Source organism: Fundulus heteroclitus, chromosome 6, assembly GCF_011125445.2.
Source record: "Fundulus heteroclitus isolate FHET01 chromosome 6, MU-UCD_Fhet_4.1, whole genome shotgun sequence".
NCBI classification, from domain to species: Eukaryota; Metazoa; Chordata; class Actinopteri; order Cyprinodontiformes; family Fundulidae; genus Fundulus; species Fundulus heteroclitus.
The window spans coordinates 19,138,268-19,162,373 of NC_046366.1; the positions used below are offsets into that span (position 1 = coordinate 19,138,268).

Below are 24,106 nucleotides of genomic sequence, written 5' to 3' on the forward strand. Positions count from 1 at the left end.
ATCTATAATATATATATATATATATATATATATATATATATATATATATATATATATATATATATATATATGAAGGAGTGTACAGTAATAAAAGTCAAGAAAAATAATACATTGTTTACAAAATCTTTGGCTGCTATGTGTGGCTGAAAACTAACAATTCACATCCGTCTGAAAACATCATTTTAAGAGGCGAGGCCTCGGCAGCATCATGCGGCGGGGATCTCTCTGTTAGACAAAGACGTTGGAAACTGATCAGAGCTGACGGGAAGCAAATCTTTTAGAGGCTGCAAAAGACTCGAGTACGGAGCGGAGGTTGACCTCCCACGGAGACAATGAACCTAAACATAGAGCCAGAGCTATAAAGGAATGAGTTAGATGCATAATTATGTGTAGAATGGACCAGTCACATGAAACCGTGATCAGATGAGACCAAATTCCTGGCCTACATATATAATGATATGCTTGGTGGATAACTAGCAGTGTCCATCATCTTTAACACATCATCCTCACAATGAAACATGGCAGCATCATTTTATGGGGGTCAAGGGTTCGAGTTGTTATACGAAGATGGGTGGAGTTAAGCACAGGACAATTCTAGAGGAAAACTTGTTAGAGGCTGCAAAGAAAAAAAACAAAAAAAAAAACACTGAGACAGGATGTTTACCTTGCAGCAGGGCCGAACTAAGCACACAGTCAGAGCTGCATTGAAATGATTTAAAATTTTGAACAAATTAGTCCAGACCTCAATCCAGATGACAATCTGTGCTGAAACTTGAAAACTAGCAAATCACAGATACTTTCCATCCAATCTGAGCTCAAAAGACTAGTAGCTGCCAATGCAGCTACGAGGGGGCTCAATAAAGCGCTGACCCTGGGGTGTTTGATTCAAATCCACAGTTTATTTTAACCGTCTCTTTACAATTATGCATCGCTCACATAAAACCCAAATGAACTCCCTTGAAATTTGTTGTCGCAACTTAAAAATATGGAAAGGTTAAGGTGCTATAAATGCTTTTGAACGGCACTGTATCTCCGTTTTCCCCCCCAAGGACTCACCGATATTCTCTGCAGGCACTTTGACGATCGCCGGCTCGATCAGGTTCTCCGCCAGCACGAAGGCCCCTTCCTCCAGGGTGTCCAGGAGCATGGTGGCGGCGTGCGTCTGTTCCGTGGAATTCATGTCCTTCCAGGATTTCAGCGCTTCTGTCCTCAGGAGGTTGTCAACGGTGTCCACAATCGCCTGCATCCACGGAAACAAGAGAAAAACGTCAGTTTGCCGCCCCTCGCCTTTTCTGTCGCGGCTCCAGTTTAACAGCGAAAGCGCCGAGGGACTGGGAAGCGCATGCTGGAAGCGAACATGGATGAGCAACAGTCACAGCGCTAAAAGTTGGGGACTGAAATATCAAGATTGTTCCGACAGAATGCACAAGAGGATCGTCAGGGGGGGAAATCAAATAATCAAATAATAATGATTAAGAAAAAAATGTGGGCATTATTTAATATTCTCTTCAAAAGAAAAGCTTTCGGACACCAAACAGAGCTTTATTTATTGAAGCTGCATCTAAAGTTGCATTTCAGGGTTACCCTTTTTGTTTCTTGTTTCTATAACTAAATCTGCTGATACTGCTTTCCTGCAGGAAAAGGGGGAGGATTGTCATTAAATCCCCGTCCTAAGTAGTAGTCAAAACGGGGGCAAAGGGATGTAGGGTTTGCTTGTTTTCGGTTTCAATCCTTTAATTTCCTGCTTTCTGATAAGCCCTAAGTAGGCAAAACATTCCAGCCAACCCGGCACAAGTATCATATGTCGATAAAACAAGAGTTTCCTTTGACCCTGGACGGCTGGGTTCATGACTCAGGATGGGCAAAATTAAGAAACAACACGACTAAACTCTGCGAAATCCTGCAGGAAACAAGAAGAAAAAAAAAAGAAAGAAACAGTTGCAGAGAGATTTAAAGCTACTTTTTGAAGTGTGATAATTCAGAGTGACAATTTAACCATAGGTGTCATTACCCACGCCGAGGGCCACCGCAAATAATGGTAATTAACCGCAACAGGACCCTGTTAGCCGCAGCAATTAGTCACGGCTGTGATTTTCCAAAATACTAATTGACCAACGACAGGATCCTCTACATGTTGGGCCCAAGTCCATGCCGAAATTTTACCAACCGCAACATTTAAAACCACAAAGCTCCTGGTAACCACAACAATGACGACTGTTTCCAGACACCAGGCTGTTAGTGCTCCTTTATATCTGAGAGTTTGAGGGGAAAAAAAAGAAAAAAAATCAATATCTATGGTCCTGACCTTGCAGGCAATGGGGAGACTGTAGTGTGTGCTTGATGTGCATCTAAGAGAGCGACACAGATACTAAATGGTCTTCTCCCACCCTGAGCCGAGCTAAACTAAAAGTAGTTGAACACCACACAAAAAAAAGAAAAAAAAAGAAAGAGAAGGAAAAAAAAAACCCTCAAATTTATGTTAGCGCAGAAAGAGCCTGTCTTCTGACTGAGTCCTCTTTAAATCTCGCCAGGGTTGGAGGTCAGTTTACAAATCACAGGGGTTCAGCCGGGGGAGCCTTTAGGGAGACATATGGTGGGAGCTTATTGAACAGGACAGTCAACATTCAAGCTGTCTCAAAACCCCTCCATATAGCTGGAGCAACTCGAGTCTATTTGTTTTTAAGTCTGGATGGGATATATTTGTAGATATGCTGAGGCTCATCCTGTATGGCTGCAGCTAAAACAATCAACTCTTAAGTATAAAAAGGGTGTCTCTGGTTCATTGTAAAAGTGATGTAATAACATTGCTGCCCTGCAAAGAGTATTTACAATTAAGCAGGTTAGCGTTCCCCTAACGTGTGGGATGGAAACAGGAGCTGTTTTAGGCACACTAGTCAGTTTTGTCTTACAAAAACTTGAGCGACGAGGGTTACACACCTTAGAGGTTAGTTTTTGTTTGAAATCAGGGTAATTAATTTAAAAACGCAGCGCCTTGGAGAAATGAATATACCCACTGGACTTATTCATCGTTTCTCGTGTTACAGCCAGAAGCGCCGCAGCTTTTTGGTGGGGGTTTATGTGACATAACAAAAAGTAGCACATAACTGGGAAGTGAAGGGTAACGGGAACAACAGTTTGACAAATATAAATGCGAAAAAGTTTCAGTCATCCCCCCTGAGCTTTTGCTGAAACTACAGCTGCAACTCTTTTGGGTTTGCATCTTTGACATTAATCTAGAGACTGAAGACTTTACCAGCTGTTGTACACAGCATATAGCTCGAACTCAGTCAGGCTAGATGGAGAGTGTATTTCAAGTCTTGCTCCTAAATTATATTTAGGTCCAGACTTTGACTAGGCCAACCTAATAGTTTTTGATCTAAGGATTGCTCTGTATTTAGCTCCGTTTATCTTCCGTGATGCTGAAACCACCAGGTTTCAATTTGGGGATGGCGTTTCTGCATAGTGTGCACTTTTAGTGCTCTGCCACACACGGCGTTTTGCGTGCAGGCCAAAAAATTCTGATCATGGTCTCATCTGACTAGGGCACATGTTTGCTGTGACCCCTGAATGGCTTGTTGTAATCAGCAAATGGGATTTCCAATGGCAGTCTTTCAGCACTTCTTGTCACTCTGTGCTGTCAACAGATTCTCCCACCTAACCATAGGATCTCTGCAGTTACCGTGGGCCTCTTGGCTGCTTCTCAGATTAATGCTCTCCTCTCCAGGCCTGTCAGTTCAGGTGGACGGCCGTGGCTTGATAAGTCTGCAGTTGTGCCGTACTCTTTCCATGTTCAGACGATGATTTAAACCCAACACTGCTTTAAATTGCTCCACAGATTTATCTCTGACCTGTTTGCCATGATTCTTGCTCCTCGTGACCCTGCTTGTTCACTAATTCTCTTAAGCAAATTTCCAAGACCTTCGCAGAGCAGCTGTCAAATGAAAGGCAGACTCTCAATTGGTTGCATAAGAAAGCGTTCAGATTTTCTTAGCAAGGCGTAATTTCCCTTTAACTTGTCAAATATGCATCACTGTGGTTTGGTGAAATGCGAATAAATTCAACGGGATGTGAATACTTTTGCAAAGCTTCGTATTTCCTGGATGTGCCATTGGTCGAGCTTATCAGATAGGCGAACCGCTAATAGCAGAACAAATGGTATTATCCAGCTGGGAGGAAAGCAAATAAATGTTCTTCAAGATGAAAAGCCTACACTGGCGGTATTTGTTCTCCAAAATACTCTCCAGGTATCCTGGAATTGATGCTACAAAGTCCCTAAGCTTACATCGTTGTTGCTTCTAAAGATCCCTCTCCGCTGCCGGTGCTCGAACGCCGCCTGGCTGAACCCTCCGTGCTTTGGCAACCAAAGCGCAATTTAAAGCCTGCAAGGATGGATTCGCTAATTACGGCGATGTTGCAAATGTCACCTCGCGAGTTCAAGCCTGCACAAAGTTGAGCTTTAAAAAGGGATAGGATATAAGACACTCACACACACACACACACAAAAAAAATAAAAATAATTATGATGCAGCCTCTGGGTGCTATGAATATATCTGCTCTGCTTTTTGTGTCAATTCATTCAGCAGATGTTGAGCTGACTGACCAGAAGACCGACGGCACCTTCAGTTGGGCTGCCAGTGTGGCTGAAACAACTTTTCCAAATGAGTGCAAAGAAAGTGCGTGACATTTCTCCCTCTGCAACCCGAGATGTCAAGCAAAAAAAAAGTAAAAAAAAAAAAACAACAACAAAAAAACAGCCTAGCCCCTGAGTAAACCATAATAATGATCATTTGTTTTATTCTGTGCAAGGCATCTTCTCCCCCGAGTTTATCCCATGCCCTTATCGCTCAGCAAAGCCCACCTGAGAAAATAAACTCCAACGCAGCAGAGGAGAAGTAAAAATCGGAGCGAAATACAAACAAAGTAATGGACTCGGAAATTAATCCCTCAGATAAAACACAGTGGGAGAAAAGTTTTTTTTTTTTTTTCCCCTCTCCATCTTACTGTGGGGACAGCCAGGGGAGAGTAGAGATTTTTTTGCCATGTAAGCAAGTGACAACTGCGCACAAAGCCACTTTGATCACACTTCTCTCTCTGACAGGGAGATGCAATTACAACCGTGGGAAGGCAATTATTCACAGAACGCGCAAAGAGCCAATGAGAGTGATGGAGAGGGTGAAAAGTGGGAGGAGGGAGGGGGGGAAAAAAAACGAGGCAAAGACACACGAGTGATTGGACGTTAAGGAGGGAGGATGAGACACAAAAGGGACGACGGCGACGGGGACATCCTCAGACACGGGGAGCAACAGGAGAGCGGAGACGGACGGAGAAGCCGCACTTTCGCACAAGCTGGGTCACCTGGCACAGAGACAACCAAAGACAAAGGCGCATGCTGAGAGTCGGACGTCAGGGGCCAGGGTGAGGTGGGGAAAAAAAAAAATGGCAATGTAGAGAAAAATAAAAGCCTGGCAGCTATACCTTCATGTACGCTCGGCATGTCTTCTCTCTTTTTTGAAGCTTTTTCCGCACAACAAGAAGATCAAGCAGAAGAGACAGATTGTAAAGAGAGAGAGAGAAGGCGGCGAGAAAAGGAAGAGTTAAACTATGCAACTTACTATCAATTACAGCATTAATGAAAGGAAGGAAAGGCACAGATCTGTGAACTATCACCTTAAAATAATGAGAAAGATATAAAGGCTTCCCGAAGGAAGTTAAGGGGTAAATCCTTGTTATGAATATGGATCACACACGAGTGAAAGGAGGCGATAAGAAACATACAGACAGTGGGGAGGAATAAGTACCCATTATTGATACATTTAAATACACACGAGAGGATAAACAATCTGGGGATAAGGTCCTTTGTTTTTCACCGTGCTGGGGAAAATAATTAAATGCTAGTTATTTTTACAACCCTCTGTTAATCTCTGGGCCCTCATTGGAAGTGAGTCACGCCACAGAAGAATCAGACGCTGCTGCCGATGCCTTTGCTGCAACATAAGAGGCTTTTTATCCAGACCACTGCATCCGAAACACCTAAAGAGACGGCTAAAACGTCTGCAGATCGCGACTTTCCTTCGAGTTGTTGGTTTGCAGCGAAGGGGCCTGCGGGGAACCTAAAGAAGCAGACAATGATTTTGACGGTTTCATCTTCCTGGAAACAAATCACAGTTTACGAAACAAACATTTCCAAATTCCACGGGCATAGCTGTTCAAACGTAAACCTCTTTTATTTCCGCATTTTGTTTGCGCGCAGAGCACGCAAATCAACAAGCCGACTTCAGGAACTGGCTCGACTGCGTTCGTATTTACATAGATTTCGCAGGCTGCTTTCTGAGGGAGTCAAATGTCTTAAATAAAATACAGTGCGGGTAATCGGCGCAGCCACGAGGTGCGAAACACAAGATAGAAAGAAAACAAACAGCAAAAACAAGAAGAAAAGAAAATGTAGATTTGTGCAACATTGTTTCAAGAAATCTATTTCTGTTCTCTGCGTTTCCAAAGATGTTTACGAAGCGTCTTGTTTTATGTTTTGTTGCACTTTGATAAAAACCTGATTTCCTGATTGAGGGGAAGTTTGTTGGACAAGTAGGTCGATCTCAATTGTACACACCCCCAACTGTTAATGTGACACAAATCCTGAACAAATCAACTAAAAGTAGTAAAAACGATTAGGGGAACATATATAAGTGCAGCAAAAATCTGTCTGCTTAGGTGTGCATGTCGTTAAAAGTTGCTTGCCAACCAGCTCCTGTATTTTCCATGTATTTGGACTAATAAGTCAGGGCTGTGGCAGCGAAGCCTTTTTTAAAAACCAAAACCAAAACAAGTCTGGCTAATATCTCTCAAAACCTTGGGGGCTAGTTAGAGTCTAGAAAAAGCAAGGCTGAAATTCAAGCGCCAATTCCAGATGGTATCACTAAAAGAGCATCATACCCACAGACAAATATGACTGTGGCAGCATCGTGTTCCGGGGGTTACGTTTCTCAATAAAACTCTGCTGTTCGTCAAGGAGGGTGCAACTTTGAACAGTTACAAACACCAGCCAGTTTGTGCCAAAACCTTCTAGAAAGCAGAAATATTTAAAATAAAAAAAAACAAGTCTTCTCCCAAGGATGAAAGTTTGGAGATGACCTGACCAGAGTCTTAAACTTAAATCTAAATTCACCTGAAGAGGGCTGTGGGCAAGAGATGTGCTCACAATAGAACAGAGTTGGAGATTTTTTTGCCAGGCAGAGAATGCAAAACTGATAGTATTAGTTTAAGGGTGTGCACAATTGTATACCTTGATTATTTCAGCTTTTTTTTTAATTGCTAAAAGGGTTTAATCTAGTCCCTCTTAGTTGCATTGTAAGGGATATATATATATATATATATATATATATATATATATATATATATATATATATATATATATATATATATATATATATATATATAAAAAAGTGGATAACGTCTTTTTTTTTTTTTTTTTGCATCATGAAAATCGTTGCTTTTTAACAGATGTGTGTACACTTTTCAAATGAAAAATTTAACCTTAACCCGTGGTAACATAATGTGTTGCTCACATGGAGCTAACATAGTCGAGACAGGCTAAACAGAACCCAGCTCCCGAGTGGAAAGGGTCTGCTTCAAGAGTAACTTCATATCAGGCTGCAAGGACAGAAAACTCCAGTGTGCATCTGCAGCTGTAATAACAAAGCACATCAATGTCACGGAGTACACCTTCACATCGCTGCAGAGAGGTTAAACCCCCCCCAAGTTTCCAGTTGCACTGTGCCATTTCTGTGACATTTCAAAGCAGCGCTGCAGGAAAACCCTCATAAAAACTCCCCTTTATGAACAGAGTAGTTTTTTTTTCGAATTCCTGTGACGGTTGTGTGTTTGCGGTCTGAGCCTATGGACGCAAACTGTGGGCGTCGTTTCAGAAACAAAAGAGCAACTACTGTCCGTAGCGTCTGAATTATAATAATGCAATTTCTCAACCTGTCGGTCATCCCTCAGCGGTACCTCCGGCGGCTGAGAGAGGCAGCCATGTCTCGGAACCCGGCTATTCTCCGTGTCGGGGTTTGTGGCCATTAGCTCGGATAAGGTGGAACTGCCAGGTGAGCTTGTTTTTCCAAAAAGCCCGTAATTACCCGGGAGCTGTAAAGGAATGAGGTTCCCCCTCAGGGCAGAGGCCTGGTCCCATTCACCTAAGACTCTGTGTGTGTGTGTGTGTGTGTGTGTGTGTGTGAGAGAGAGAGAGAACAGCTCTGCGTCTGATCTGTAAGCATCCTGCTAATGAATGTCTTGGGTAGTGCTGACTCCAAGTGAGGGGTAAAGGAGGGAACAAAGTGTAATGAGGGGTTACAACAGGCCAGACCTTGTTGAAGCTGCGTCCAGCCGAGTCCTTTTCGTTGGGCCGGAGCTCCTGCAGCTGGGCGTCCAGGATGTCCACGAGCTGCTCCATCAGCCGCACCGAGGAGCTGACGTCCCCGGCGAACACGGGGCCCTGCGTGTGCCGAGCCAGCTCGTTGGCCAAATTAGCCGCACTTTCGCCGCTTCGGATCTAAAAACAGCAGACGAGGGAGGGGGGGGGAACAAGGAGGGGGTGTCAAAGAAATGTGGGTGATGCAGGGCCTGAGATGATGGTTATATAACGGCGGCTTGAATAATTTATTCCACATACATCTCAAAGTCCTAATCCACAGCAACACGGCTCGTTTACAAAGAAAGAGGTTTTAGCCGCCCGCAAGCATTAGAGGAGTAAAGAAAAATACACCAGCATAACAATTAGAAGCTGTCCTCTGTGATTAGTGTAATATAGCATTTATTATTAAACCCAATCCCGACTCTGCAAAGTGACTCACCGTCGTAGTACGTACGCTGACTACATCTACACTAATTCTCATGGTGGGATTGGTTTTCTTATTCGGTGATGAATCAATTTGTACGGGAGGAAGCAATGCACGTACGGGCACAGGAAGCACAGTTTAATTCAATTCTTCGGCTTCCGAGATTTTATTTATGCCGAAAAGAAAGGTGACGAAGCAGTATAAAAATACCCCGGTGAAAAGTTAGCGCACCGTCACCATTTTAGACATAGGCCCATCGATATTTGTGGGACCCAATTTACTTAAAGTATACTTAAACTGAAAACAAAATGCAGCCGAGTTATGCAAAGTCTCGTAGAAACAGAGGTTATAAATAAAGATGCACCAAGAAATCAGCTGGGGACTGAGTTTCAGCTTGATTGGCCCTAAGAGGTGACGAGCAGCTCTTAAACCCAAAAATCTGTTCTTTTTCTGAACTGTAAACACAGCGCACCTAAGGGCTATCGAGTTTTGGTAATAACGCCTCTTTTTTCTGTCACTAAGGGACGAAGGCTCAAAATTAGCCATCTTTGTACAAAGTCAAAGGAAGTGCAGAAATTTAAAAAAATATTTCAAAAGTCTTATTTTTCACAAATTATCGAACCGTTTGTGGTTCATTTAGAGAGCGAGAGAGAGAGAGAGAGCAAGACTTTAAGCAAATAATCGGAAGGTTGAAGAAGGTGCAATTAAGTTGCTCTATTTTTACCCTTATGAGCGTTCAACCTCTGGCCATTTTGGAACATGCTGCATTTGGAATGGTTAGCAGCCTTTTAGCAGTCTCAGAGTTAAGGTAGACATTATGGCTGCACAATATATCACAAATATATTACTGCAACATAACTGCGCTTAGTTTTGCATACAGCTATTTGTCTAGATACCATGCCTTAGGAAAATCTATGCCTGTACTATACGTATCGGTGACACTTGATGCTTGATGCAGCATAAAAATTTTAGATTACTAAAAAATTTAAGGTCTTAAAGTCATTAAGAATTTACAACTAAGTTATTTCAATAATAAAACAGCATGCCAGAAGCTAATTTTTCAATAAAGCCGCGTTGTTGAGATGGAAAGAATGAATTTCAATTATATTCCAGAAAGTGGATAGACTACTTGCTGTATGGGGTTTGTGTTTTCCATGAACCCAAAGCAGAATGAACAAATGTACTTGTTCATTTATTGTAAGCCATATTGTTATTTCATTTCAACATTTGGCAATATTATCGTATATCGGATGTTTTCGTGATAAAGGTCAGCCCCAGTGGAGATGTACACTCTCTGGATTTTACTCGGAGACAGCTGTTTTTGGAATACTCGCTGTGCTAATTGCTAATATGAGAGGCTACAGATGGTTTAAAATGTGGAATCTGGAATCATTTTTGCCTTTGGCTCACGGCAGGAAGGCAAGAAACAAATGGATTTAATCATGTTCTCACATCCTGTCATGTTGTAGCTCTAAAAGAGAGATTGGCATTGGATAAAATTAGTATCCACAAGTCAAAGCTTTATAAAACTCAGAGACTGGAAACTGGCCACTAAATTCCAGTCGGTGCATCTCTAGTTATAACTAATAAGAGAATACCTGCAGTGATGCTGGATTTCCTCTCTTTCTGCCCCTGCAGTTTTGTATAAAGGCAGTTCACTGAGTTGGCAAAAAAAAAAAAAAAAAAACCTGCGTTAATTTATATATCTGCCTATTCGTTTTACCGTCCTTGTTCTTCGCAGATTACATTTAAGGAGAATATGGGATAATATGCACAGAAATAGTGCTGAAGTAGTGCAAAAAGTTTCCATGGTGATTTGCTGTGCATCACTTTTTGAAAATTGTACTAAATTCTGTTTCTATCACGTAAACCGCTTAAAATCAGGGCACCCCCACCCCCCACCCCCCAATAGAAGCCCTGCCTGAACCTGCTGCATTCACTTCTTCTTTTTCTAACAGAGAGAACAATAATCTCTCACTCAGAATGCAGCATGCTCCTGTTTTATTATTGTGCATTCAGGCTACAGAAGCTCTTATATGCACATCTACATCTCTACCTGCAAAACATCAAAGAACAGAAGCACTGACGAAAGAGACCCTGGGTCCTTTGATTCTCGGTAGCACACTGCAGCTCTTGGCATTTATGCCAGCTTTTTTTTTTTTTTTTTTGAGCGAGAGAGAGAGAGAGAGAGAGAGAGAGATATAGAGACAGAGAGAGAGCATTTCTTTTTTTTCCTGCCACATGACTTTGGCTCCCCTTGCAGAATAACAGAAAGTGTTTCAATGATGAGCCCACTTGACCTGTTCAGAAAATAAACCAAGCAAGCGAAGAGGTCATCCATTGCCCACAGTGTAGATGTTTGACTTCCGCCGTGTCACATGCTTGATCGCTGCTACGTTTTGTAATGGACAAACTCTCCTCTTTTTTTTTTTTTTTTTTTTTTTTACCTTTTGCGCCACCTGAGTCACCCAGTGGGAGGTGCAATTGCTGAGGTCCGGCCCCTTGGAGCACCAAGTCCCCATCACGGTGCAGAGGAAAGTAGCTGTGCCTGCAGCAGCAAAGAGAGAGAGAGACAGAGAGAGAGAGAGAGAGAGAGAGAGAGAGAGAGAGAGTGAGACAAAAAAAAAACACAACAGTTGGAGGGAGGCCAAAACCTTGCTTGGATACAATGTCTCCTGCTGATCACTCATTTATACAGACTCTCTCCTGCAAAGGACACTAAATGTTCCGCAGCAGCAGGAATTTTTCAAATGATCTGAAAGGCTGAGAGGAATTTCAATGTCCCCCTTAGAAAAAAAAAAAATAAAAATCATGTTTGCAAAGATTTAGTAAAAGGCTGTCAAGGTCTTGTGTAGCTTGAGATAGGAGAGGAGAAAAAAAAAAACGAAAACCCTGACAGAGCAAGCAAAGTGGCATTTGTTTACATTTAAAGATCAACACATTTCACAGCTTTCAGCATCTTATACGCCACCTCGCCTTTCAGAACCACGATTACTTCCAATTAAATCCCGCCACACTGACAACGACGAGACAAATATCGACCCTCTCTCCTTTTTAAACATTATCTCCTTATTTTATGTTTTCTATTCTCCCGCAGCCTTGCTTTTTATTCCGACAGACCGTTCAGATTCTGTGATTTGCTCCGAAGGTAATTTTCGGCACGATTACCGCGGCAACGCCGTTGTCAGATGATCTCGCATAACTACATCAGAAAAAGGGGGGAAAAAAAAAAAAAACTGTTTCCCGCTAACTGCTGACTTCACGAGCATCCAGCAGAGATTTTAACTGCACTAAGTAAATTGTAAGTGCATTATTTAAATTTACCTACTGCGGAAGAGCTTCTGTTTCCCAAAATGAGCTGTCCATCACATTTATTTGTTTTTCTCCCTGCGCTTTTGGAAACCGGCAACAGTTTTTCACCCCTGCTATTTGTGCACTTTTATCTTAGAGTTTCAAAATAACATGCAAACAACAAGAAAGTACATTATGATTTTTTTTCCCCCCTCCCTCCTTGATGTAGGAAGGAAAAAAGCTCTAATCATGCAACCCTTTGGTTTTGAAACTGACGTGCTGCCTTGCTGCTGAAATGTTGTTGAGTCGGTGCATGTAAATAGAGGTGGAAATAACACCACGCTGAGCACACAAATAGGAATCATTTTAACAGATTCTGTCAGGTTCTTTGGATCTTTGCTTTTTTTTCCGCTTATTTTTATTTCCAAACATCACCGGTTAAAAGTGACTTTTCCCAAACGGATCGTCGTTGTACTGAATGACAACGGACACAATCTTACCAAAATAATAAAATATAAACACGGATACATATTGTTTTTCTCTTTTTTTTTTGGTTGGAGAGTCTCTGAAAAAAACAAAAAAAAAACACTCATCCTGATTAACAACATGGCGGTTTTAAAAGGGCATAGCTTGTTCTGTACCGCGCTTGCTCCGGGTTGCGTCACATTGTGAAATAGAGGGTTAATTGTGTCATATTTCAATTCTTATAGGTGTGTTTTAGGTGGAAGCTCGGTAATTTATATTCCTGCTGTGACACTGTTTAGCGGTACAAAAAAAAGAAGCTTTAAAGAGAGCAATTTTACATCTTTTTGCTGCTGGCAGAAGGGAGAACTAAAGCGTGTACCAGGTGCGTCTCAGTAAATTAGAATATCAGAAAAGTTTGTTTATTGCAGCAATTCAGTTCAAAACTGAAACTTATACAGGTTCATTACACACAGAATGACGAATTTCATGCTTTTATTTGTTTATGTTAATTAATCTGCCTTGGAGCTAATATAAACCGAAACAAAGTTTCTACAAAATTTATGAATATTGCATCGGGAGCACTTCAACCCTGGTCCTCTGGGCCCACTAGACGGCATGTTTTAGGTGTTTCCCTGCCCTCTCACACCTAAGTTAAATAAATGGGTGATTAACAGGCCTCTGCAGCCCTCTGTCTTAGACCAATAAAAACACTATATAAATATTGTGTGTTGTGTCTGTGTCAGTTGTCCAACAGGCTGTCAGTAACCTCTTATACAAAAACCTTCAACGTGGGATCGAGGTGCCTTTTAGGCATCTCCATTTTGGATTTTGATGAGTTAACCGATGCAGAAGTTAGTCTGGCCTCTTTTACTTCTCTGACGCCCTGCGTGCGATAGAGTCCCGCATTGGCTGACTTGTATAGGCGATAAGTACATGTTGAACCTTTTTCAGAAATCAAGTTCCTAGAATGTGGACCAAGAGTGGCGAGGCTGGACATTCAAGTGACTCGAGGTCCAGTTTAAAGTTTACGGTGATGATTCGGGGAGCTGTGCCATCTGCCAGTGCTGGTCCACTTTGATTTACCAAGTTGGAACTCAGATCAGCAGGACTTGGCACGTGTCCACTCTGCCAAAAGTGCCAAAGCCTGGTTTTAAAGACCATGGCATCACCGTGTTAGACGTGACAGCAAACTGGCAGGACCTAGACCCATGTGTCAAAAGGAAGATGAGTGACACCAGAAGCGACAACACAAGACGAGCTGAAGACCGCTATTAAAGCAGACTGGGCTTCCTTCACGGCTCAGCAGAGCCATGGGCTGATCACCTCCATGCAGCACTGTTTTGATGCTGTGATTTATGCAAGGGAAGGCTCAACCAAGTACTGAGTGCACATACCGTCACATGCAAGAACATAAGTTCTCACTAGGCCGATGTTACAACATTAAAAATCCCTTTTTTTCCTGTTTTATGCCTTTTTTCGGAGTAAAGTAATGTTTTGCACTAGCCACACGTCACAGTTATTAAAATAAACACATTACTGTGTGTAAGACATCCATATATGAGTTTAACTCTCTGAATTCAATTAGTGAAATAAATGCCCTTTTTGACGGCATTCTAATTTAGAGGGACGCAGAAGGACTGAGTAGGTTTAACATACAGAACAAATTTGTTTGTAGCCATACAGCGCAAGGAAACAGTGCTTCATTTCTCCTGAAAAATGGCTCAATTAAAAGCCCTATTTAAAGGGGACAAAATAACAAATAAAGACTTGTTAAAAATCTGTGGTGTGTGGTTTTGTGCAGGTAAAGGGATTAGAGGGGTTTAAAAACTTTTGGACAGTACTGATGTTAATCACAGACTTGCTGAGGAGTTAATGAGATGCTAGTTAAGTCTGAAGCCATAACAAATGCAAGCTTACATGTTCCTGTTTCTATACATAATGAATTAAGGAAAACGGGTTTAGTCTTGCTAAAGCTGCCACGAGAGCAAGGGATTTTTCTCACATAAACGTACAGCTTTATCCAGGAATCTGGTTCTAAAAACACATTCATCAAAAGTAAAAGTGGATATCTCCAACACCAACAGCAATGCCTGGCAAAGTTATTAAAACCCTTGAATGTGGGCCTGTGTTGACACGTTAACATCCATGAAGCTTTATGCTTTATTTTCAGTTGTTACATTCTCGATTGTTGTTATTGTTTTTTTTTTTCAGAGGTAAGGTGACTTGGAGTTCAGAAAAGCTGTAAATAACATGTAGTATTATTATCATTATTATTGTTATTGATTAGAGAAGCAGCCAGATAACGCTGGAGAGACAGCAGAGACCCAAAGCTCACGTGGGAGAATCTGTTGACTGGAAAACTAACAGTTTTCCACAAATATTGGCCTTTACTAGCTTTTATGGTAGTAAGGCAAGAAGAAAGCCATTGTTTAAATAAATCCATAAATATCCCTGTTTGTGGTTTGCACGCAGGTCATGTAGGGGGGGCAAAACAAGAATATACTCTTGGAAGAAGATGAACTTTTTGTAAAAAGGAAAAAAACATATTTTGTAGCAAAAAACACAGAATCTCATCCTTAACAAAACTTCCCTGGAGGTGAAACACAGAGGGGGCAGCATTATGGTGCAGGGATGCTTTTGTTGTACAGAGAAAGGGAAGACGGTCAGATTTTTTGGCAAGACTTAAAATAGTCAGAGGGTCTCCAATCCGAAAGAGAACAAACATTGTGCAAACCTAAACAAACGGCTTGCAAATTTTAATTTGCAAGAAATTTTGAAAACCTGAGTTTGCTGCACCATTATGTACAACTATGTTGGTGCGTCATATAAATGTTGGTGAAATACACAGAGGTTGGTGATGGAAACTTCCCAAAACAAAATTTTAAAAAAGTACAAAAGTATGTGCAAAGACCCTTCTAAAGAATATATTCAAAATCAATGTAGAAAAAAAATGTCCTTACCTCTGGTTCCTTTGGGGCAAGGTCTCTCCACCGTGGTGGCAGTATGCGTCTGGGGCCAGTCGATGGCTCTCCTCCGGGTTGCCTCGCAGAAGCGTCGGGGCGTCGGGGGCAGCTCGGGCACGGTGGGCTCGGCCGTGACGGGCCCGTGGCTGCCCTCGTGAAGTATCCTTCCCTCTCTCGGATCGGCTCCCGCTCCGGTGGTGTCGCCCTGCCCCTTCGAGGCGGCCACGGTGGTGGTGGTGAACAGCGGGGTGGTTCTGGGCACGGATGACGTGACGGAGGCATCCTCCGTGGTCGGGACTGGAGAGGCAGAACGGCGGAGCTGTTAGAGATGTGGCTTCTTGATCTCAGTGAAAGAAAGAGTAAAATTGCTGGCTGAAAGTAAAAAAGGTTCACATGGGTCTCGCTTATAATTCCACCTATGCTGCTCTCCCTAACAATGCAACACACACACACAAAAAAAAAAAACCTAACAATGTGACACTATCTTTGACCATTTCTATTTTACTTAAGCCAATAAGCAAGACAAGCAATAGCGGCGGGGCAATCTTTCACACAGCAGTGATTCCTTCCAAGCGGGCTCAGTATTGGGCTGATTAAATGTCAACAATGAAGACAAAGCCTGTCTGCGTTTTACCTTTTTTTTTTTTTTTTTTTTTTTTTCCTCCCCCCTGCCTCGTCCGCCTCCATCCCTTTGATAAAGCTGGAGCGCGGAAGGAGAACCGCACTGCCCCGAGCAAAAACCATACATCAGCAATAATGCGATTCCACTGTATTCGGCCGACGCCTACCGAGCAAATCGGCGTGTGACCGCGCGCGCACACGCCACCGTGCAACCCGACCAGCGTCTGCTCTATTACTCAGGTGTGTCCCTGCTTAAAATCACTGCCAGCTCACAGATTGATATCTGCAGCGTAGGGCCTGGAGATAACTAGGAAATGAGAGCCGGAATGGGAAATCAATAAATTTAATACAGTATGAAGAGTCAATATGGATAAAAGAGAAAACACAGTGAGTGTGTGTGTGTGTGTGTATGTGTGTGTGTGTCTTCGTGGATATCCAAGGCTTCTTGTCTCCTGAAAGGCCATACATTTCTACCCACAACCTGCTGATTGTATTTTAAGATAAAAGCAGCTTCCTAAAATGAGGTCTACCCATGCGAGAAGCCACTATAGTCTTCATCATGTTTCCCGGGGTGCTTTTGGGAAAACGCAATATCATGCTATCTGACACTCCATCATCAGACACCTATCTCCACTTCCCCGGGGGGAGAATAGTGACAGAGCCGACATTTCTTGTTTCACACCAATCAGCGGGTCAGGGGGATCGTCGCTTCTTCATTCAGGTAAAATATTTGAGTTTATTACAAAGCTGATATCTGTGATGAGGCCAAGAGGCAAGCCGAGCATGATGGGGTTGGTGGGTGACGCTCGTGATGAGAAAAGGAAATTCTACAGTGTGCCTCAAATGTGACATTTCACAGGATGACCTTTTTTCCCTTTCCTACATGGGCCCTGGCCAATTTGCTGGCACTTATTCACAGAAATGTGGCTGTCACCCACACATTTCCCAGCCTGGCCAGGTCAACATGGCTGCCCCTTTAAACAGCTGAGCCCTGTGCGGTTTGCATTATCACACAGAACAAAAAAAAAAAAAAAAAAAAGTCAAAAACCATGAAATTGATCCCAGACTCAAATTAAAAAGGGGTGTTTAATTTCTATATTTTAAATCCATGGCAGTTTTAAATTCATGGTTATTTTTTCCACTCCTAAATCCTACTTTATTTCATCCTTAACTCAATATAGGCCCTCAAGCTGCTACAGTATAACAATGGTATATAAAAGAATGAACACAAAAGTTTCAGATATATTATGTAATGCAGGCAAAGTTTTTTCATTGAGTCAGGGAAAGTGAGAAGATTCATAGGCTGACTTGGTTGATTCAATAGACACATATAATGCAATACAAGGGCAAGTGTAATTGGGTTTCGGAATATTAAACCTCTCCATACCTGAGCAAACCTCTGCTTTTTCACAGGCTGATATAAACCCTGATACGCAGCTGTTTGTAACAGCTTGCTTGCATCACCTGATTAACTTTCTCCTGAAGACACATTTCTCCAACTCAACCCTCTGCAAGCAACTTGTTTCAAATTGTCACAACATGCAAATGGTTTGGGTTTTAATTATTCTTAGGCGGTAATCTTTTTTTTTATATATATACATATATCATCAAAGATTCGGTTAGCCGTAGTATGCTGCAAATACACGCTGTGTTTTTAAATGCCCTAGGGTAAAACATTTAACCATGACAGCTGTTAGAGGCAATAGAAATAGTTGAAAACACTTGGCCTCCGGATACAGTTCAGAAAGATAAAACTTAAAATGTTACTTCAATTTTTAATTATTAAAGGGTTAAAATAATGTATTTAAATCCAAATCTTGACCAGAGCTTATGGTATATTTAACTACAACCTTCTTTGAGGTTGGCGACTGTGGCTTGACGGGTTGAGTAGTCGTCTGGCAATCAGAAGGTTGTGGGTTTGATTCCAGCTTCCCCTTGGCACATGTCGATGTGCCCCTGGGCAAGGCACTCAACCCCAAGTTGCCTACTGAGCTGCGACTGGGTGAATGTGGCTATAGTGTACAGCGCTTTGGGTGGTCAGCATGACTGGAAAAGCGCTATATAAGTTCAGTCCATTTAATACTTAATTCAATTCATCATAAAGTATTATTATTAAAAATAGAAGGGTAGTTTATAATTACAGGTCATGAATTTGTAAAATATAAAAAAAATAAAAAAAATTGGAAGCCAAGTTAACAATAAACCAAGTACTGTTTTAAAGAAGAAATGCTTGTCTAAAGTAAAAGCGCCTTCAAAAGTGATATTATATTTAGTTCCCCAACAATTTTCCACCAAATGCATACCAGTCTTCTTGCAGATTTATACAATAACGGAGAAAAAAAAAAAGCTTTGCATGCTCCAGGATTCAGCAGCTTGGAGAACTACCTTAGGCAGCAATAACTTCAAGCAGTCGTTTTCTGTACGACTTTATCAGGCTCTCACATCTCGGTGGAGGAATTTTGGCCCACTCCTCTGTATAACGTTGCCTCAGTTCATTGTGCTTTGCAGACATTCTTTAGGCACAGCTCTGTTAGGGTCCCACCACAGCCTTTTAGCTGGCTGGAGGTCTGGGCTTTGAATCGCCTATTGCAACATCTTTATTCCTTTTTTTTTTCCCAGACAGTCTGTTGTAGATTTACAGATATGTTCGAGATTGTCCTGTTGATGGTCCAAATTCGGTCAGGCCTTATTAGTCCCACTGATGGCCTCGAATTGGCCTCTGATGGCTTCAGAGTTGGAATGACATACTTGTGTCTGTATGCTGAGTTTGACATTCACCTATCACGGTGCTGTCCATAAGGGTCAAATATCTCTACTTTGGTTTCACCTGTCCAAAGAACATTAGAGGAAACCATGTAAGATAACGTTGGTGCGATTACATTATGACTTGTGATAGATGAACAAATACTTAAACGGTGTTGATATAAAAAATGTATATGACATGCAGTATGTCCATCTCACGAACTTGTTTTGTTAAAAAAGTTGCATCTGGCTACATCAGCCGACTTGACATTAAAACTATTTGCAGTTTCTTAATGACTTTTCCCGAACCTCGTAATGTTTTTTCTTAAAACATTTTCTGCTGCAATGAACAGCAAGCCAAATATATATATCACCGGAATATAGAGTCTGGATACAATAATGCTTAGATAATTAGCTAATACTTATTGCAGTCCAAGCAGTTATTTGCAATAATGTGTGCACTGATGTAATGGTAAGAATGAATTTAAGAGCTTCAGCCCTAAGGGACGATGTTCTACAAGTCCTGTGCTTTGTTCAAATGGACCATTGCAACCCAAACCTACACTGTCTTAATTACTTTCACAAAAACAAGGTTGCAGACAAACCATGCTTGTTCAGTCTTTTTGCAATTGTACTGATATGAACCTCCATATTTAACATGCCAGCAGATTTCTGAGGTGGAGCGCTTGGGTTTTCCCAGAAGAAATGGGAGAAAAAAAGGGGTCTGATGTATTTGTGAGTTTGAGATTGGCAGCTGTCTCAACTGGTTTGAACTTTTTGAATAATCTTTCACAAAATAAAATACTGGATTTCTTTATTTTATTTTATAACTAATCCGAGATTGATGGACTACAACAGTTGCCTCTGAAATGTCATCGCCGACGTTTTTTCCCACCTTGGCATTGTTTTCTCACACACCTGTATGTTTACCTGTATGCACTACACCAGCAAACGGCAAAGACTCCTGCTTTCATAAAGGAGGTCCCATTTACTGATGTTAAGTTAATCAGTTAGTTAGAAGCCCCTATTTACTTCTTTTATTGACAGCCTTGGAAATGTTTCTTTGCTCTATTTAAGATAATTTCCCTGGTAAACAGAGTAAAAAAAACACAAAGCCTTTTAGCTATAACCTTCTTACCTATAATCCACAAAAACATTTATTTATTTTTTCTTCACAGCTTTGAACAGCCCCATGAATTTCACTTTTGATGTTTCTGCACTGGAAAAAAAGTTCTCATTGATGCCTTACGGAAATAATATGTTCACATCATCATTGGGCAAATTAGATCAGCAACAGCCCAAGATCAGACTCTTGCAAAAAAAAATGTGTCCAATGCAAATTTACACTGCTGGAAAAAAAAAAAAAAATCAAAGGAACACTTTGAAAACACATCAGACCTCAATTGAAAAAAAAAATGCTGCTGGATCTCCATACTGATATGGAAAGGGTAATGTGTTAGGAACAAAAAGATGCAACATCATTTGATGAAAGTGATAAACCCACAGAGGGCCTAATTCAAAGTCACAGGGAGAGTGAAACTGAAAAACCGATGCAACAGACTAGTTCAATTTGCTGAAATGTCATTCAGCAACTCAAAACGGTGCTCGGTAGTTCGTATGCCCCCCAGATGCTCGTATGCATGCCTGACATCGTCGTGGGCCATGCTCCTTTTGAGATGACAGATGGTGTCCTGGGGTATCTCCACCCAGATCCTGTCCACGGAATCACTCAGCTCATGGACAATCTGAGGTGCAACCTGGTGTCGTCGGATGGACCTAAACATGACGCCTCAGAGATGTTATTTTGGATTTAGGTCAAGGCAGCGCAGAGGCCAGTCAACGGTAATAATTCCTTCATCCTCCAGGAATTACCTGCATCCTCTTGGCACAGTATCATGCACCAGGAGGAACCCAGGACCCCACTGCACCGGTGAAGGGTCTAACAATGGGTCGAAAGATTTCATCCTGATATTTAATGGCAGTCAGGGTGCCATTGTTTACCTTGTACAGGTCTGTGCTTCCGTCCATGGATATGCCTCCCCGGAGCAACGCCGACCCACCGCCAAACCGATCATGCTGAAAAATGTTGCGGGTAGAAAAACATTCACCGCAGCTACACCTGACCCTTTTACGTCTATCACATGAGCTCAAAGGGAAACCTGCTCTCATCTGTGAAAGAACAGGGTTCCAGTGCTGCACCTGCCAATCCCAGTGTTTTCTGGCAAAGGCACGTCAAAACGGCGCTGGGCAGGGAGCACGGGGCCTACCGGAGGATGGCAGGCCCTCAGGCCACCATCATGAAGCCTGTTTCTAATGGTTTGATCAGAGACTTTCATGCCAGCGGTCCCCTGGTGGTCACTTTGTCGGGCTCTGGCAGTACTCATCCTGTTCCTCGTTGCACAAAGGAGCAGATATCAGTCCCGCTGACCTCTGACAGCCCTCTGTAGGTTCTAGGTATCGCCTCATGTTACCAGTATTGACTCTGACCTTGGTCAAATGGAAAACTACTGAAAAGCAGTCAAAAAGAAGGGGGAAATGTCTGTGGCCTCTACAAGCAAAACCATTCCTGTTTTTGGGATCATTATTGCCGCTTTAGTGCACCCGTTGTTATTCTTTTTTAACGCCAGAACAACGGACACTGGTTAACAAGCCCATCTTCCACTGAAATGACCCCATCTGTTTCCAGAGGTTTAACTGCCTGGATATTATACTCCAATTAAAAATGGTTGATTTAACTTTTGAAGAGCGTATTTCTGACCATCAAACATGAAACAGAAACCTAAAAAATATTTTAACAGGTGCACATCGATGGCTTAGCTGGTCAGATTTAGTTCAAAGTTTAGATCGAAAGACCAATCTGACAACCTCTAGTCGGCAACGGCACCATTTCTAAGGTGAAAAAAAGATTTCCATTCATCTACATTTTTTTTACACCCCCCTTTATCCTGTTGGATGGTGCGAAGGCTGCTGCTGCCATCTCTGTTGCTCGAGGTATGAGAGAAAAGTTACAGATCTTTCTCAGATTTTTCTCCACTTAACCAAAAGTGCTAACCTCCATCCATTATGCCCTTTTCCTCTCTATTAAGAGAACAAAGCCCCCCTAACTAGGTGCCCAATGGAAGAATCAAGCTTTATAGGAGTTCAGGAAAAGGAAGGTATCATAGTCAGTAACATAGAGGCAGAGCTTTTCCCTTAAAGTACAGGCAACCAAATAGACAGGTGACAAATTTAATTCCAGCGCACTTTGTGAGAACTGTAATTTGCAATCACAGGACCGATGTAAATAAAGGTTTAATTGTTTTGTGCTTCAAGTGTCAAGCTGTGATTGATATCGCATTTCAACATTTAACTTTCTGACACATTCATTTGTAAATGCGGTTGTTGTAATAAAGGCATTCTTTGCACGGGTGATAATGAGCATAAATTAAGCTCTAGACAATAAAAATCACAATCATTTGTGTGCTTTAACGCTTTGAAGTGTAACAGAACAGTGGGCAATAATGCTTCGTTCAAGGGATGTAGATTGTCTTTATTATTATTATTTTAGTATTATTTAATGAAAAAAATAACATAAAGGTGTTTTTTGATATCTGTAAGCTGCCACTGTTTCTGAGATGTTTTTTTTTTCGTTCAGCATGCCCCTCGCTCGGTCCTAAACGCATTGCTAAATAACTAAATCAATAAATCAGCAGGCCAGCTTTAAAAAAAATTGTGAATTGTTTAAGTAAACTTCAATCAGCATCCTTGTGCTTTTTTTTTTAAGCCATTAGACACTTGGTCATCATCTTCCTCGTTCACTCTTCTCTCTTCTTACTCTCACCACCATCATTTCACCTTATTTAATCAAAGAAAATCTTTGTGGATCCTTGTAGTCATCATGTCTTAAGTCTTCAAATCAAAGTGTGGGTAACATCAAGACAGTCGGCCACGCAGCACAGCTCCTCTGTACCACACAAAGTAAGGCGCTCAGAAGGCAGCACATCTGCGGGCTTATTCTGATGCCTCGGCACCATGCGCTCTACAATTTTCTTTTGATTGCAAAGAGCAACTCCCTCCAGTAAGAGCCTCGCGTCCTCTGATAGCACTCATCCAAGAGAGGGCTGCACCAATTAGCTTGCATTCCTCTCAAGAGGCAGTGAAGTCACTCTTTATGGGAAATCTGACACCAAAGAGCGCGCTGTTGCCATATGGTGAATATTACCTCTCGTATATAATGGGAGAGTTTGAGATTGAGCACTTGAAAAATGACTGTGACCAGTGTCAGAGCAGAGTGTGTAAATTAAAACGCAGCTAAAGGGGAGCGGGAACATCGTCCCGCAAGATCATCAGTCGAAGCGCGGCAGATGAAGCAGAATTAGTTTCATCACATTATAGCCCCCTTGAGTCATTCCTGAGAGGAAGATGGCAAAAAATATTAAAGCGTAATCATCTGATGAGAAGAGTGCTTATTCTGTTTGTCCTTGATTTTATGGCTCAAACTTTCCCACTAGCAAAGCTTTATTTTATTTATTTTTTCCTCCTGAATTGCACCGTCAGAGCAGTCCGTACCTGTCCAGACAGACACATGAATAAATGTATCGTAAGCCGTCTAATGCTTGCTATTAAGAGAAGCGGAATGACAGCTTGCAGTCAAATCAAGCTGTTTTAATTAGTTTCGGTTCTGAAGACGGATCACTTAACACGGCTGGCCCTCCTTGTATACTAATAAACAGACACATGCAGTTATGAGAAATTATAACGTGCAAGAGTCTAATTTGAACCGGGATAAAATAATAATCAAATGACCCAACATCTCTCTGCCGCTGTTGCTGCCATCTATGGTGGGCGAATAAAAAAAAGGGGCACGATATTGTGTGTTAGGGGTTAAAGGGATGGTTCAGGACGGTTGAAGCAATGTTGGGCTAAAGGGTTATAATCAGTTAATATCTTAAAATAATCCAACTTCAGGAACCTCCTAGAGCTTTATGTGCATGTAAACCTTTGTCGTGTTTGCGGTGAGCTCAGAAGTCAACTCCTAATTAAAAGGTAAATTTAGGTAGGAGGTGGTGCGCCACCAATGATCTTCCTGTGTGAAACGTGTTCTAACAGTGGAAGGTGTTAAGTGTTAGAGATGCAACGTGAACCTGGCTGGGGGTAGGATCATTTTCAGCTTGATAGGCCCCGACAGGTGACATTAGGAAGATCGGATCTTTT

General features: G+C 41.9%; 1 protein-coding gene across 10 annotated transcripts in view; it reads right to left on the reverse strand.

The window, feature by feature from the left end:
- Positions 1-24,106, reverse strand: part of LOC105934788 (adhesion G protein-coupled receptor L2) — a 146,116-nt gene that overhangs the window by 36,483 nt on the left and 85,527 nt on the right. For 8 of the 10 annotated variants that reach the window (XM_036138251.1, XM_036138252.1, XM_036138254.1 and 5 more), the window contains 5 exons: positions 15,548-15,847; positions 11,279-11,379; positions 8,360-8,545; positions 5,476-5,514; positions 1,057-1,240 (listed from right to left, as the gene is read on the reverse strand). In XM_036138251.1, coding sequence (XP_035994144.1) covers positions 1,057-1,240; positions 5,476-5,514; positions 8,360-8,545; positions 11,279-11,379; positions 15,548-15,847 — 810 coding nt within the window. The remainder of the gene's footprint in view (positions 1-1,056; positions 1,241-5,475; positions 5,515-8,359; positions 8,546-11,278; positions 11,380-15,547; positions 15,848-24,106) is intronic. The other 2 variants (XM_036138259.1, XM_036138253.1) reach the window with 1 other exon arrangement.